The sequence below is a fragment of the Metopolophium dirhodum genome, chromosome 3, assembly GCF_019925205.1.
Source record: "Metopolophium dirhodum isolate CAU chromosome 3, ASM1992520v1, whole genome shotgun sequence".
Classification (NCBI taxonomy): Eukaryota; Metazoa; Arthropoda; class Insecta; order Hemiptera; family Aphididae; genus Metopolophium; species Metopolophium dirhodum.
In genome coordinates, this window is record NC_083562.1 from 18,005,494 (window position 1) to 18,022,984 (window position 17,491).

The 17,491-nt window shown below is 29.1% G+C and overlaps 2 protein-coding genes across 2 annotated transcripts in view; one reads left to right on the top strand and one right to left on the bottom strand.

Annotated features, from left to right (window-relative positions):
• Positions 1 to 1,835: 1,835 nt before the first annotated feature.
• On the bottom strand, positions 1,836 to 8,479 carry LOC132941078 (keratin, type II cytoskeletal 2 epidermal-like). The gene is made up of 3 exons (XM_061008939.1): positions 8,333 to 8,479; positions 6,509 to 6,863; positions 1,836 to 2,863 (listed from the first exon to the last, which is right to left on the bottom strand). Exons 1-3 carry the CDS (start codon positions 8,354 to 8,356, stop codon positions 2,790 to 2,792), a joined length of 453 nt encoding a protein of 150 aa, XP_060864922.1. The 5' UTR covers positions 8,357 to 8,479; the 3' UTR covers positions 1,836 to 2,789.
• Positions 8,480 to 9,551: 1,072 nt separating this feature from the next.
• The window catches only part of LOC132941591 (tachykinin-like peptides receptor 99D), a 50,685-nt gene continuing 42,745 nt past the window's right edge, over positions 9,552 to 17,491 (top strand). Inside the window, exons 1-3 of the mRNA XM_061009711.1 lie at positions 9,552 to 9,738; positions 15,973 to 16,075; positions 16,139 to 16,775. Coding sequence (XP_060865694.1) covers positions 16,458 to 16,775 — 318 coding nt within the window. The 5' untranslated portion in view covers positions 9,552 to 9,738; positions 15,973 to 16,075; positions 16,139 to 16,457. The remainder of the gene's footprint in view (positions 9,739 to 15,972; positions 16,076 to 16,138; positions 16,776 to 17,491) is intronic.

Below are 17,491 nucleotides of genomic sequence, written 5' to 3' on the forward strand. Positions count from 1 at the left end.
AAAAACTTAACATATATTACATTTTCACAGAATGTATAATATTATATTAGAATGTTATATACACTTTAAAATTTTCAAAATAATTTGGCTTTTTTTGAGCAATTTATAGGCAATTTTTTTAAAACTATTTCGATAAAAAAATGTGTACACTATCAAAAATTTGATAGTTCATTACATGATTCATCGTAAATTGTTATTAGTGTAATAAGAAAAAAATTGAGCTTAGTTCCACAATAATTCTTATTTACGATAGTTGGAAGTTAGAATTTTGACAAATATCGTCAAAATCCAAAAATTTGCATATTAATATATTAAGGTTTGAAATGCATAAATATTTTTCTTTTTATCCCTATCTAGGTTTTTTGATTTCTCATAAGTTTTACATACATTTACTGGAAAGCCACTTTAATTTTTTTTAGCCTTTGGTGCGTAGTTAAAGTGTTTACGAGATTGGATACGACAATAATTAATTATTGCTCTTCAGCTGATTTTTGATATTTTGTTGTAATTTAAAAACGAAAGACCATAGATACATAAAATGTATTCCAAATTTTTATTTTATCATTTTCTAGACACTTGAAATTTTTCAAAATATTTTGACTCCTTTTGAGACATTTGAAATTACTAATTTTTTTTTATAGATGTCAAAAAACCTTATTTGTTGGTTCAAAAAGTTTGAAAATTGTTATACAAGGTTCTTAAATACAGTAATTTTAAAATGTTAAAGTTACATGTCCATGATTTTTTTTACAAATATATATAAATGTTGACAGAATTGGATACAGAATAATAATTTTAGTTATTTTGTTGTAATTTAAAAATATAATTCATGGGTACTTGAAACTGTTAAAGTATATTATTATTTTATTATATAATATATTTTATACACTTAACAACATTTTCAAATGTAATATTTGTTTAAAATTAATTCTACCTACTGTATTACTAATAGTAAAATAAATTACTTTAATTGAAAAATAAATATATCACAAATTAATATACTTCGTAATACGACCTAACCTAACCGTCTTCGCTCAGAATGGTTTTTTGTGTACCTACAATGATTTTATATCACTTTATATCTACTTTCCCACGTTTTTTTTTTAAATTAAAAAACTTTAAAGTAGTTAATAACTGCAGTTTTATAACTTATAAATAATGTTGTTACAATAATCATATTAATATTATTGTTTTGATCTAATTACTTAAAAATAATAGTATTTATTTTTATTTTTATTACGATAATTATAAAATCTGTACATATGTGGTACTTAAGTGACTTTGAATATTTATTTTGGACTTTTAGAAAACTTGAAAACGTAATGGGAAAACCACCCAGTGACAGCACTTTGGCATGAATTTATGTGTTATAACTACTGTTAAAATTAAATTAGGTTTCAAACCTATTTTCATCTGAGCTTTCTAGAAGAGATTCCGGGAATAAAGTTTGTTAAGAAGTTATGAACTACGGGATTACTGTGGTTTTTAAGGTAGTTTCTAAATTTGAAGTAAAGTGTTTTGGTTGTTCCTGTTATTTTGGTAATTTGGAGGGTTTGACTGTTTGAGATGTTCGGAAAGAATGGTTTATTAATCTGAGGATTTTATTTTGTAATACCAGAATTTACTGTGGAATTGACTTTTAGGTAATCCCCATATTTGTATATACTACATCCTAATGTGTTTGAGACGTTTGTGTCAAACGTAGGTTGTAAATAAGTATTTTAGTTTTAAGGTGGATTTTTGAATATTTACCTTTATTGGATTGGAGATGATAAAGTCGACTATTCTAAATTCTAGTGTCATGTTGACTGCGAGTTATCAATAAAATATATAAAAACTGAACTAAAAGAGAATTTATTATTAAATTAAATCTATTATTTATGTTACATTATTTTTCTTAACTATTAATATTTCGATTACAACGCTTTAACATAAGACAAATTGAAAAGTGTGGATGTAGGACATAGTGTAAATTTGTTTTATACTATTCACCTAGATGTATTTAAAATATTGAGTTTGTACAAAGATAAGAAGCTTATCTTTTAAAATAAATACAGTATTTTATACGAAAACTCGTGCACTCTAATAAAATACAAAATAAAATATTAAATTTTATTCATCTGACTTTTGACTTATAATAATATTTTTTGTAACCAAAATAATAAAACCGATTTCTGTGGCTTGGTGTGGTGCAGACGCGCAGTGCATACACTCAACTGTGGAAACGCGTTGAGTGCATACGTAACGGCCGGCGTTGCAAGCTCCCGGATGGGTGACCACCCGGGATTTTTAGCAATTAATCCTTGCCACACATACAAAACGTGTTTTCAACCTTCCTCCCCCTACTAACAACCTACAAGCAAATAAAATAGCTAATGGCCTAAGTTGCCGAGCTCAAGCTCAATAAAATAACAGATTTGTTATTATTTAATTTATGTATTTTGACAATAATCTATATAAGCTGATTGCCTAGGTATACAATTATCATTTAAGTATAAGTGTTTATCTTAATTAATATTATAACCTTAATAACTATGTTTTTTCAAAATTTTAAGTGATTAATAAATTAATTCACAATTTCATTTTAAAAAAAAAAGTCACAATATATACTAATATTAAAACTGTATAACTACAACATATTTGTTTTATACATTGCAGTGAGTACACGTGTGTAAGCTATAATATTTCACAGTAAATATTCCTAAATTTAACCAACTATTTTGTTAGTTACTATAATGTAATATAATACTATAATATAATTGTAATGTTTTGGTAAGTTAATAAAAATGTTAATAACGTTTGTCCCAGCCAGTTGAATCTACTCCATGATTATGATGATTACTTCCAGATTCTCTGTTTCCTTCTGAAATATATATTAAAAATACTGATTTTAATAATTTTATGTAAAAGTTAATTATAGGTATTATCGTATTATCAAAAATAAATAATTATAATAGCCAATGTTTAATGTATGCATTCTGAAATTTATTTTATACTTAAATATTAACGAGAATAAGAAACCAAAAACTAAAATCGTCCATACAAATATTATGATGTTTGATAAACAAATAGGTACTTATTTAATCTGATATCGTGTTTAGAAATATTGAAGTATAATATGTCTGACAAGTTAGTGAACACAGGCCCCTTACACTATAACTTTAAATAAAGTATATCAACAAATTTTCAGGAATTTTTGTATACCAAGGTATGTGCTTTTTCATAACGATTAGACAATGTGCTGTGTTAAGTTAACACTGTTATTTTGATTTACTTTGATGAGATACTAGCAACATTTTGAAAATAGCATAACAAAGTTTAGCGAATTGCAGTCAGTAATGATTAGATACTTTCCTTATATAGCCATTGCATAAAGTGCCAGTTCTCATTATGACCTGTCTAACTATTGCGTAGATTAAAAAAAAAATACATATTGATAGGTTTATTACATAATATGACTGTCATAGTCTATGTTAATAAAGGAAATAAAATAAAATAAAAATAAAATTGTATCATTATTTATAATAGCTACTTGTTGTAAATAATTTGAACTAAGGACTTTTCGCATATGTGTTAAAAATCTAATCTTGGGGTATTATAATATAAGGGTATCATTTTGAAAGTTGTTTAAGCTCGTCAGTGTTTATTAATTACATATTAATATATTATATTATACGGGTCAAAAATAAAAGTGGTTTAATCTAACAAAGATGAAAAATTATAAATACAAAAATAATATGACACGTGCAACGATTAAGATTGTTTAAAATGGTTACACATTAATATAAATTAGTTTCATAGATGTGTATTAATGTAATATAATTGTCAGGTTGAAACATTTTTATTTTGGCTTAGTGGTAGACATAATACAAAATATGTATAAAACCACGTAAAGGGCCGCTATTTCCAATCTTAAAATTTAATTTTAATTTTGTATCAATTACATTTTGAGCAAATTACAAATAAATACTACAAAACAATAAATGTCAAATTAAAACAATTATTCGGTTAAATACTGTAATCCACAGCCCACAGTCACGAAAAACTATGATGGATCCATTTTCAAAAGATACGAGCAAAGTTCGTATTATTAAAGAGTTATCTATGGAATAATATATAGGTTCAACCAAATTATTTACTACAATAGTTTACATTCATCATAAACAATTTAAAAATTAATAAGTGATGTATATTATAATTCTTAGAAGTAATTTAAAAAAATCGTAAAATAAACTGTTTTTTTTTTTTTGCTATTACAGCCTAATAAATATTTTATGATTTGTCCATATTTAATCGTTTAAGATAATTTTGTTCATCATATTCATCGTGCAGATAAATAACATATTAATTTTGCATTATTTTCAAATGAATAGTGTTAAGTGTTAAGTGACAATATAAAATGTCTTGATATACTAGAATACTAAATCAATCCGTCTTCCTAAAATATATTAGTTAGATAAAATAATAAGGAATATTCTTCACATAATTATTTACCGATGCACAATTTTCCGGTTATCATTATAGTAATATATAGGTAGTATATCAAAACTGTTTAATTAGCAGTATACCCACTGAATGCAGAAAAAAAAAGTTTATTATGCGTAATATTTAGTATTTGCAGTATTACGCAAGTAAACACGTTTACTTTAAGTTTGAAATATTTCACAAATGTTTCAAGACGCTATACATCTCGCGAAATGTTTGAACGCTAAAACTAACATACTTTATATAAATGAAGACAGTCTCTTGACTGCAGCATTCATGACTGCGTCCGTATACAAATGAACGCGTTCACAAAAGATAGTTCTTTTCCGAACGCCTTCATTCCACCCAGCGCTTTTATTAAGTTATTCACCTCACTCACACCGCCACGTGATACAAGAGATGAGTTCCACCAGCGCACCGTCGTTTGTACGCGGATAGAGCCTATTCCACCCCTCACCCACCCCTTACAGCCAGTGTCTCACAAAACTTTATGCATTCCCGAATACACACGAAAAGGTGTTTATTACGTAAGCATAACACGCGTCGCCTGAAACCGACAGCGGCGTTTCTAAGCCTTGCCACAACCCTATATTCGCGTTGAATTCGCAATAATAATAGTTAAAATTATTTCAATCGCTCATTTGTAATAATATACCGCAGTAAGTTTTCGAACATTTTTTTTTTTATTCATCAACTTTGAGTTTTGTTTTTTTATTTCCGAATTCTATATTATGTAATAAGACATTTGGGAAACGATTATTCTCTAATAGTTTAATCAAGTTGGATAATATTATGATCTCATAAATATTCATTTCAGGACTACCTATACTCTATGTGAATATTCTAATATATATAGGTATATGTATAATAATATGTATATTTTGTAATAACTCATAAACAATTTATAAGTTAAAACTAATATGGTTCTTACTATTATAATACATTTTAAGAAAATGTGTGTATTACCCAGAAATGTATCATACTTGTACATTGTTACAAAGTGAAAAGCATGATTGTGTGACAAATAAGAGTCAACTACTTACTTAACTTTAATGATATAAATTAAGGATGATAAAAACCTTGAACACGTTGAACAGATTTGTAACAAATATCAATACTAGGGTCTACAGTTGTCATCTGTATATTCAACATTAGCGTGGAGTAGAAGGCGTGTTGTATTTTTAACATATTATCCCCTGTGACCAATGGCCATAACCAAAATATTAATGTTTTTAGTAAATGATTATTTTTTTTTTATTAAGACGTAGGTATTATTCATAATGTAGGTATGCTTTTTTAACTAATTATTTATAATTTGTTTGCAAATAACTAATGTAGACGTTTAGTTAAACTTGTAATGTAAATATGTCGTTTACAATTACTAATTAAAGTCAAATAATTAAAAAATAAAGAGTTAATAACATTTGCACTGTATTAGTATTTTCATCCGTCATTTGACACCAAATAAAACTCAATATTTTTAAAGATTTTAATCGTGCACGTTTCACAGTTGTCACTATCAATCAAAACTGAATCATATGCCCAACAATATTTTTCTTCCTACATAAAACCATGTTATGTAATTATGTTGTCTCAAATACTCAAGTCCAATTTACGTCTCACACCATTCTCTTCACTCAGATTTAAAAATTAAAACTATAGAAGCAATGGCCAAATCCTATACATTTTCGCTTACATCTATTAAATCATCCAAATCCAATAACATCCGCTTTTTAATCCATCACTATATCCCCTGCAGGTAGTCCTCTTCGTAGACTTAAGAGAAAATGGTGCAGAAACTTAAATTTTCATTTTCATAAAATAAAAGTTCATACCTAATGAAATTAAAAAAATAAAAATCATATATTGGCTATCAAATTATAGTGTCATCATTGAGGTTTCCGGTCTTAAAAAATAGGTGCTCAGGTCCTTATCATTGTAAATTGTCATATATTTATAAGTCATGATAGGGTTTTCGGTCGCCAAAGTCTTTTTCAGCCAGTACCTGTAGTTATTCACTTACGTTTTTTATGCATCAAGAAGTGTACAGTGGCTCCAGGCATCGTGTAATCGTATCCGTACCGGTCCGGTTCGTTGAAAACGTTCGTCTGGTAGGCCTCGGCTCCCTGCTGATGTCCACCGTAACCGGCCGACTGCCACCGTGATTGTCCACCGAACGCCGAAGCTTGCCCAAAATTGCCGCCGCCGAATCCTGCCCCACCGCCATATCCGCGTTGTTGGCCCACATTGCCGCCAAACCCTGGCTGCTGGTGGTGGTGCGCCATCGCACCAGCCCCGGGGTTCGACCACTGCATGTTGTTACCGTTGTACGGATACGCCAGGACGTGACCGCATGCTACCATCATGCACAGCAATGCCTACAACGTGAAGGCATATCATACTGAGAGATTGGCAGGATAAGTGAAATGTCACGCAATGTGTATTGTGTAATGGTAGTTAGGTATGGATATTAGATGGATACAAGGCAGGTATATTCATATAGGTTAGGTTAGGTATAATATCATATAGATACTAGAACGGAAAGTTCCGAACAATATCTCAAAAATATCATTTTCATTTTATATAATAATATTATAGATTAGTTATCATATTATTAGAAGCTATGCATATGAATACGTTCAGGTATTACGACTCTTTACACAGATTCATGTTAGGCAGATATTAGTTATACCCACTCTGAAGGTACTATACGCATAAATCAATGTCTCTGCTTATTCATGTTAAAGTGGCGAACACAGTAATATATGATTAATTATGTTTTCTAAAATATCACGTAGGTACAATCCAATGATAGTTTGGAACTCAAAATTTCTGATTCCTTAATATACTGCATTAATAGTATTAATCGTTAATAGTTAATACATTATTATAATACGTTATTGACGTTAAAGGTATGGAATTAACTTTTTGGATATTTATTTCACGTAATACGTTTACAATTTATTGCCCGAATAATTTCCAACCCACTGATTAGTGCATGCATATAGAGCTCTCGAACTTTGAAAATGTATGAGAATTAGTATGCAGCAATGCTAATGTTCTTGTTTTCAGTAAAACTTAATTTGAAACTAATTTTCCGGTCTATGGAAAAAAAATTAAAAATGTCATGAAATATCTCTCTTAATTATTTTCAATAATAATACCTATTAGTGATAATTTAATATTTGGCGTCGAAATGTACACAAAACAATTTCAACAGTAAAAATGAACGCCTATCAATTAATTAGTTTATGAAATATAATATAGAAGTAGAATAGTATTTTGTTGTATATCATCAATATATTTATGGTCACATGATTTTTCCCAATCGTTAGAATAAATTTACTAAATGGTATATACGTACATACTATCGTATATTAAATACCTATTGAAAGAAAACAACACATTAAAATACATCAATATTCTTAACGTTTAATTTTTACAATTTATATCATCACAATGTATGTTAATGAAAATACACTATCGATAGCGAACTAAAGAAAAACTAAATGTAAAATTTGGCTTCATTGTTGATCCAAAAATATCCAAGGATAAAAAAAAATATATATTATATAGTGTTTATAATAACGACCCTGTCAAAAAATGAAAAAACCCTGTGAAATATCTTATTTTTGATTAAAAACCAAAAAATGTGTTTGTACGCGTTTTTGTTTTCGGCTCGTTGACGATGCAAAATATAATGAAAATGTATCAGTTATAATAATCAATATTATGTACGTTGAAAAATCGAAAGGAGAAAATCTAACAAATAAATCTTAAAACAACATAATACATATTGTATACAGGCCTATAAATATTCCAAACGAAAAACAAATTTTGGTCTTACCGAACAGTGTACAGCGGTGATCATTTTATCTTCTTCGGCGGACGAACTGAGCAAATCGACTACTACGATGTATGTCGAACGACTGCGAACTTAAGTCTCGTTATAGACTATGAGCGTTTATATACACGGATAAAGAGGATATTTCCGAAAACCGTTGACCTTGGCCATCAACCCGGTCGTGCGCGTCAAGTCGTACCTTCCTCGCGTCTTCTCATACGTCGTATACTCGGATGGACGGACAATAATAAAGACGTCTAAAAGCGTAGTCCGTATTTAATTATTGTTATTATTATTAATATGATTGTTATTATTAGACACTGCTCGATGTACCACACAATTATATTTGTCAAAAACGTACACGCCGCCGTCACCTTGGTCCGCCACCTTCGATATCCGTTGTCGTGACTCGTCAGACCACCATTTGCGAATCAGGTGCCGTTTTATAATGGCGTTTACTGACATTAAACGATAATGAGGAAAACCCACCGCCTCAAGTTGGTTTTTTGCCGGGTTCAGGAAGCATTCTGCTCTATAATAGCTGGTGTATGTACCCCCCAAATTAACTTTAATAAAAAAATAAATAATCATCCGTTATGTGTGGGGAGCCCAGAGGCGGGTGTTATTAAATTCGAAATCGATGACAAATCGTTGAACTCTAAATGACCAGTGCGGAGTTCGGTACTCCCAGAATCAGTATCTAGAGAATATAGATAATAATATGTGATTATCTCTGTGGTGCTCTTGATATTATTATATCAATTATTGTTCACCGCACATTCGTTGCAATTGCTCACGCATTCCGAATTCCTAAGCATTTCATGGTTTACTCTGAGACTATAGTAGAAAACTATCTATGAGCAATGAGCATGCCCTCACTAAATCACGACCTTTGTTTGTATATCGTATTTGCTATCCGCTGATCAGGTGCTGCATAAAACCTTTTCGGTCATAATTTCTTTACCACTCGTAAAGAGTTTTTTTGAGAAAAATCAATTTGCACGCCGAGTCTTAACCACTGCCCCTCATCGGCGCCGTTGAGAATATCAAAAAAAAAAAAATCAAAAGATACTCTCGACGAAAACTTTTCACCAAAAAAACCGCCCGCACGGTAATACCGTGTCGCTGGCAAAGCTGCCAGCGTGGCGTCTCGTGCTTACGCCGCCAAACGTCGAACGCGCCTCAACGGCAGGCACGACCGCGTTCAGTATACCCGGAAAAGCGTGCGGTGCGGTCCCTTCCGAAAATTACGGTGTCCATCTCGGTCGGACCGTTTAGCGAGACACAGTACATTTGTTTTCGTACTATTTCACGTCCGATGAAATATTTTGTTCGCAAATGGTTTTAGGATTTTTATTTCATCGAAATTGTTTCTATAATAAAAAAAATGTATAAAAATCACATATTTTGTAAGTATATCTAAATACGAATGTATGTTCTGTTTTTTTTCCCTCGATGTGTTAGTTATTCAGTAATTGATAGCTTTCTTCGCGTATCTGCTATATTTATAAGTAGCTGCAGTATATATTTATTATTACGTGTTTATAATCAAATGAAAAATCGTAACTATTTTTAAGTTTTATATTTTCGTTCTTGATTTTTCAAATTCCAAATGTCGTAACGCCAATATTGAGTAAAAAATAAAAATTAAGTATGAAGTCATTTTTACTTACCATAATATTATTATTATCTTTATATATAGCTGTTAATTTTTTTATTAGAAAATTAACAAATAACAATAATTAGTCTTGGACACATTCCCAATGCATAAAATTCAAAATTTTATCATAATCCTTTTTAAATAGCTCATAAAGAATGTTATTTGGTTTAACATAATAAAAAGTACGTTCACTTTATTTAAAATTATCTTATAATGATCTGTTCTTCTTGCATTCAAAAGAAAAGAATATAACATATTATCAAGGCTATTTTAATTCTTGTTATTAATTTGATGGTTTTAAGAGACAAACATTTAAATAATTAGATGATATTTATTCGCTTAGCTCTATTTTTAAATACGTGTAACTGTGTAAGTCATTAATGTTAAACAAAACATCAAGTTATTTTTTAAAAGTGATAATTGCTTACACGTTTTAAAAATAAAAAGATTTATTAATTAATTAACTACAACAAATTACTTAATGATATATTAACCATCAAATATTCATCTATACATAAAATTAAAATAATCATATTTACATTTTATAAAAAAAGGTCTATAATATTGAAAAAGTACCTAGGTATGCATATTGCATACGCATGGTATTAAGGTATTATAATTATTATCCTAAATAGTTTAAAATAAAAATAATTGTTTTGCTTGTTGCTATTTGAGATTTTAACTAAGATCAAAATTCTAGAGATATTTCTATCAACTCTACTTTGGTGGCTTCTTAAATAATTATTCTACGTGGAATATTTTTTAATTCTACGGTTTGTAAATACTAAAAAATATAAAATGATTTAATATTTCATTTTCAAACAGCATATTAACATGGCTAAGATAAACAAGGTTTATGTATCATAAATATAATAGTACATAATATATATATCTTATATTATACAAATATACACTTTTTTGTTATTCAAAATAAATAATTATAATCTATACAATATAATAATTCAATAAACAATAAAGATTTCATGATTAAGTGACGGGCGTACCTAACAGAATTGGAAAGGCACTCAGTATGTGCCACCCGACAAAAAATAAACTTACGATTTAAATAATTTATATTTAGATATGCATTGTATTGTATAATATATATTATGGTACGGAAAAAGTACATATATACGATATACATATATAAATTACATATAAAACCTACAACTGCCGTTAAATGTCTGAATTTCTAGCTTTTACCGATTGGACTTGGTAATTATTCTATCATATACAAAATAATTTGGTCGAATACCGAATTCTTAGAATAAACAATCCATTATGGAGATAGTTCAAAATTATTAAAAAACATTTTTATTTTATTTTTTCTGTATAAGATCAATCTTAATGTTTTTTTTAAAATTATAAATTTTATTGTAAAAATTATTATGAATAAAATCTAAACATAATTAAAAATAACAATATAGTACTATTATTATTACAACAAAAAACATTATTTATTAGTGCATGTGTATTATAGCCACAGTGATATCGATTATTGCATGACAATTTTCGATCGATATTTACATCGGCTTGTAAATTGTAATACATTTTTTTTAAACAATCACAACTTACTAACCCGTGTCCACCTGTCAAGGGAAGTTATGTTACCGCTTGTCGAATACCAATTTTATTTTTTAGTATTACTTCTAAATTCGAAAAAATGTGAATGAAAAATATTGAGAGTTTCCCCTCTTTTGTAACTAGACAAAAGAAATCTCCTTCCACACTACTTGTAAAACGCCAAAATATTTTAAAACACAGTAACTATATTTTACTACGACAAACGTCTAAAATTAAATTTTTAATAGGCACAGTATCAATAAACAATACATGAAACAATATTTTTTATAAAATATATTTGAATTTTTTTGGTACACAAAATTAATATTTCTTTTACTTTGAGAGTTTGACATATTTTGTGTCGGTTCTATGTCACTATTAGTACGGTCGGATAAAAGTCGGAACATTTCAGAACGTGGACACTTTGTACTAGTATATTATATAATATATACACATTATAAACATACATAAAATAAAGTATACCTATATATAATATAAATACGTCTGAAGTTGTAACCAATTATTTAAAAATGCTGTAAAATTGTATACAATTTCAATTTAATTGATACCTATATTCGTCTAAGATGGTTTTCACTACATTATATTATAATCAACTTACTATAATTTATTATGACTTGTTTATGTTATAAACATTTTATATGAAAATTGTACTTTATAACATTTTTAACATTATTTGCCATGACTTTATAATTGTATATTTACAGTATATAATATGATATATATAATACATATAACACATTGGTACTTTAGTACTTATATTATATAATCATTACTTATTAGACAGGTACCTACCAATAATAATGTTTAGATATCATCAAACTTTATAACAATTTTAATTTAACTTGTCATGATTTGTTTATATTATAATATATACCTTATAGGAATACTATGGACCTATAATATGTATCCATATAATAGTACAACGTGTCCGCGTTCTATAATGAATATTTTTACCATACCATATAAAGTGACCGCTTACCGTTTGTGTGTGATGAAAACAGCAATATACCTACTCCATTTTGTTTTGTTTGTGATACTCGATTGAGGATATTAGTGATATATTATTTTAGTTTGAACTCTGTATACAATGTATTATACTAGCTATAGCCTATAAATAATAATAACAGTTAATACCATTTAAATAACAGATATATGAAAACATTTCTTATTCAGTTTTATAGAATATTACTACATATTATATATTTTGAAGAAAATTGGTAAAAATAATGAATTACAAGTAGTTTAATATATTTCTCTCTCTATATATATCTATATATATATATATAGCTCAAATATATCTATAATTACGGCTTCATAGTACATGAGTTTTTTTTTACAATTTTTACTATTACATTGTAAATTTTTTTTTAAGATTATCGAAATATTCCGATAGCTTTTGCATCCAGTTGCAGGGCAACATCCAATGAGCTATTGCCTTGTTCCTTCCTCCGTGTATTTGTGACATTAAATCATTATGTGTTTGATATATTTAGGATTAACCCATGGATTACGTATATTAGTGGACATTTTTTGCCATTAAAAAACCATGTGTTATTCTGGTATGACCAATTCTTAGTTTATATTAGATTTATTTTTTTTCCTGTATATTTTCCATTAAACTTTGATTTCAACATCATGTAAGAATAATTTAAATATACATTGGTGTTATATCAAATGAAATAATTTTCATAAAATATTCTATGAGAGATTTTTTGATTATAGAAATACAAAAGAATCTGAATGTCTAAGACTAACATTGAATAATCTTCAAATTATTTATACTAATAATTTTGTAATTTTTACAAAAAAATAAGAACTGAAATATACCAAATAGTTTTTTTGATAATACCTTATGGCTTATACACAATACACCACTGAATATAATTTTAAATTTAAGTGCACATAATAAAAAGAGCGGATATCTTTATTTTATTATTCAACAATTAATCAACATGGATAAAAAATTTTTTTGTAAATATACAAAATAATGTTTGATGTTCTCAATTATTATTTATACTATTTAAATTAGTAGATATAAATAATTTTATATTTCAAATTTACTGCTAGGTATATAACTTAATAGATAATAATTATTAATAAGTACGTTTATATTATAATGACGTTACGAGGATTGCAAACAATCATTTCAACCAAAATGTACCAAACTATTGTTAATCATACAGATGGACCTGATAACATGATAATACTTCTGAAAACTGATTTGAATCCGTTAATATGTCTACTTAAGATTGTTTAGAAATGATCTACACGTTAAAATTATTTTAAATTATTGTGTTCCTAAACTTCTGTACATTTTGTTTGAATATTTAAATTTTACGAAATTTGAAATTTTAATAATTTGAAAATTAAATAAAATATCTTAAAATGTGGCCTGATCGATCTCTAGAAAAAATATTAACGAATTCATATCAGTTTTCAAAAGTCTTATCACGTTATCAGGTCCATCGGCAGGATTGACAAAATGTACATGCAAATGAGCAATAGATAGGTACATTGTTTACTGTTCACGTGCACAACATCGAGGCAAAGTTACTTGTTCATGCGCGTGCGGGAGCTCTCCGCTATTTCTTCTACACACATGCACACACTAATGATCACTTACTACGCACACATTGTAAAGACCCGCTTGCATATAATTTGGAAATTGCCTATTTTGAACTCCTTAAAAATTGTCCATTTGCAATCTCCTTAAAACGGTTTTAAATCAACGGATAGGCACTCTCTTATTCTTAGGTATCTTGAGTTATTTTATTTACCAATAAAAATACAAGTATCTGTAGATCTAAAACCATTTTAACACCATCGTATAAACGCACTAAATGTAATATATCTAGTAGCAAACTATGATATTTATGTATTTATTTCATAAAAAACAGGGGCGTCATAGTAGGGAGAGGGTGTGCGACGGCACCATTAACTTAATAGTGTTAATAATTGGCCTTCCGCATTGATGCGCCTATGTGCCGTTATAATTAACTATTAAATATCAATATAATATACTCGTATATGCATGTAATATATTTAATATATTAATATTCTGTTTAACATTTCAGAATACTATAGTATAAGTATTTCTTTTAAGTGATATGTTTATTTAATTTTTTTTATCCACTTTATTATCAAATGTATCCTTATGTGATAACCACGGCGTGTGAGGCACATTTTTATAGAGGTATAGATAGTAAACGCTGTAATATCAATTATAATATTACAACCCTGAAAATAACTGAGCGCAATTGGTTTATCAACCCAGAAAATACCGAGCGCAATTGGTATATCGACCTAAAGGAGACCGAGCGCAATTGGTATATTAAAAGGTCATTTTAAGTGAAATTGGTAAACTCCCGTTTTACTCATAGAGTTATGAATAAATAACAATAAATTACTCTATTTAAATAATAGTTCGGCGCCAGTTGCTGATAAGGGTGGTACTCGTTGTGGAAACGGTAAAATGTGATAGTACCATCAACGAATATAACTTCAAGTTGATGTTAAATCTTCAATATATCCGTTGACAAATGATAATAACATGTATCGGCCTTCTTAAGAAAGTAAATATTAAAGTAGTCAAGACCGATTAGCCTTATGTTTTAAGTGTGGCTTGATTGCCTGATTATTTCTTAAACATTATTCTGAAGCATTCAATGAAACTTTAAATATTAATTCTATATTCATAACATTACCAATATGGGAATACCAACAGCTTCTAATGAAAGATTTTTCCATCTTTCAAACGAGTTAAAACCTATTTACGAAACACCATGATGGGTGATGATAGATTAAATGATCTGATGGTTTAGCTTCAGAGAAGGAAGAAGCCAGTAGTAACAATTTATAAGAGGCAGTAACCACATAAAAACACGTAGATACCCACTAATTTATTAAAATTTAAAAATAATTAATAATGTGATATTTTGTATGAATAGTGTTAAATTAAAGTGAATTCCTTTGTACCGCATTTTCCTTTTTTCTCCAAATATTAGTAATAGCTTTAGTTAGCTGCTTTAGTTGCTTATAAGCTTTTAATAAATCAAAATTCTAGTTATTTCAAAAGTACCTACATTAGTTTATATGAGTAAATTAGGATTATATTAAGGAAGGAAATAATATTAGTACACATTTTTTTTTTGAACTTGGTTAAATGTTAAAATATTGGTCTGCCAATCTCACACACCAGGAAAATAAAACGAAATCACGCCCCTGTTCAAACAAAATAAGATACCACTTATCACAACGAATTATTTGTTCAATCATGATAACTCACTACAAAGAATTGCAAAACAATCGTGAAAAAAATATTTGCAGATCACTGAATAATAACAACAATATATTTTTCTTAGACAATATTATAACATATTTTATCATTATCTGTCAATAGGTTAGGTATGATACGGTCGACAAACGCCTAATATATTTATTGCCAGTCTGCTGTCGCCTCCGTCGTCGCAGTGTCGAGTGTTTTGAAGATTACAACAGTTGTGGTGTGTGTGTATACGATATTAAAGTTTGTGTACGAATAATAATAATATATCTAATCGATACAGAGACCGATTGTCATTTTATCCGCTTGTGCTTGCTGTTGACTCGTTCTCTGACAACTTCAGGTCCGTTATTGGTGAGTGCGTCAAATCACAAATAAATTGTTTTAAGATTCTTTGTGCGATTACTTCCGGTTATTGTCAACGGTGAGTTTTGGACGACTTCCACCGCCGTATTGTCCACATTTACTCGGTAAGCAGTCGAGTCCGCGGGGCGCCATGACGGGACGGCAACGCCGCAAAGCCCGCGACCAATAGCGGGCGTCAGAATTGTTGACAGTCCGATGTTGCCACGTTCCAGCCGAAGCCGCCGTCGCCTAGCGCAATGGCCGCCACCGAAATCGCAACCAAGATCGCGGTAAATCTCACAGAAAATCTCACGGCAAATGTCACCGCCAATTTCACAGGCAACGATACGTTGCTACATGACCAACAAAGCTCCGACCTATACAAGGTGCCAGCCCTATTGGTTGTCGTTCTATCCGTGCTCTATGGTTCAATATCAGTGATCGCTGTGGCCGGAAATGGGTTGGTGATATGGGCCATCGTCACCAGCAAGCGGATGCGGTCGGTCACCAATCACTACTTGGCAAACTTGGCGTTCGCTGACATACTAATCGCACTCTTCGCCATTCCATTTGAAGTAAGTGCAATCCTACATAAACACTATAAGTACCCAATTCCCAAACTTGATATCATTATATTCTCGTTGGCCCATTCTGTTTGTGATAGTATTGGGTCAAACATTTTATGACCATTATTTCACTTCAAACAACCATACAAGTCGTTAATTGATTTATGCAATTTAATCTATGTGCTCATATCATGGAATTATACAACTTATATTATAATTCATAAGTGTCGTTTTTTGAATATTCTTGTGTTACGAAGGTATATTTAGGATGCAGACTATAGCCATTAGCGAATAACAATCCAAATAACACATTGAATAAAAATATGAATGATTCTCTCAAAAACCACAGCTACCTACAATATTACTTCAACAGTATTGGATTTAATTCCAAATCAACTTAAATAAATTTAAAAGAAATTTTACTATAAGCTATAATACATCTTTGAAGTTATTAATTTGCATTGTATTGTGTTTAATCCCAAAGAAGGTCATTTTCACTATTTTATAAAACTATTAAATATTCCGTCAACAATTATCAGTTCTGTAAGTTGTTGTGTAAGCATAAAACGATACACCCACTTCAACGATAACACTATTTTCCTATATAGATATAAATAAACCACAAAAGATGTGAAATTTAATTTTGAAAAATAAAAGTACCTTCATAAGAATATTATTTTTATTTGATCAAGTTTCTTTTTATGAAAAAACATAATAATATTAAG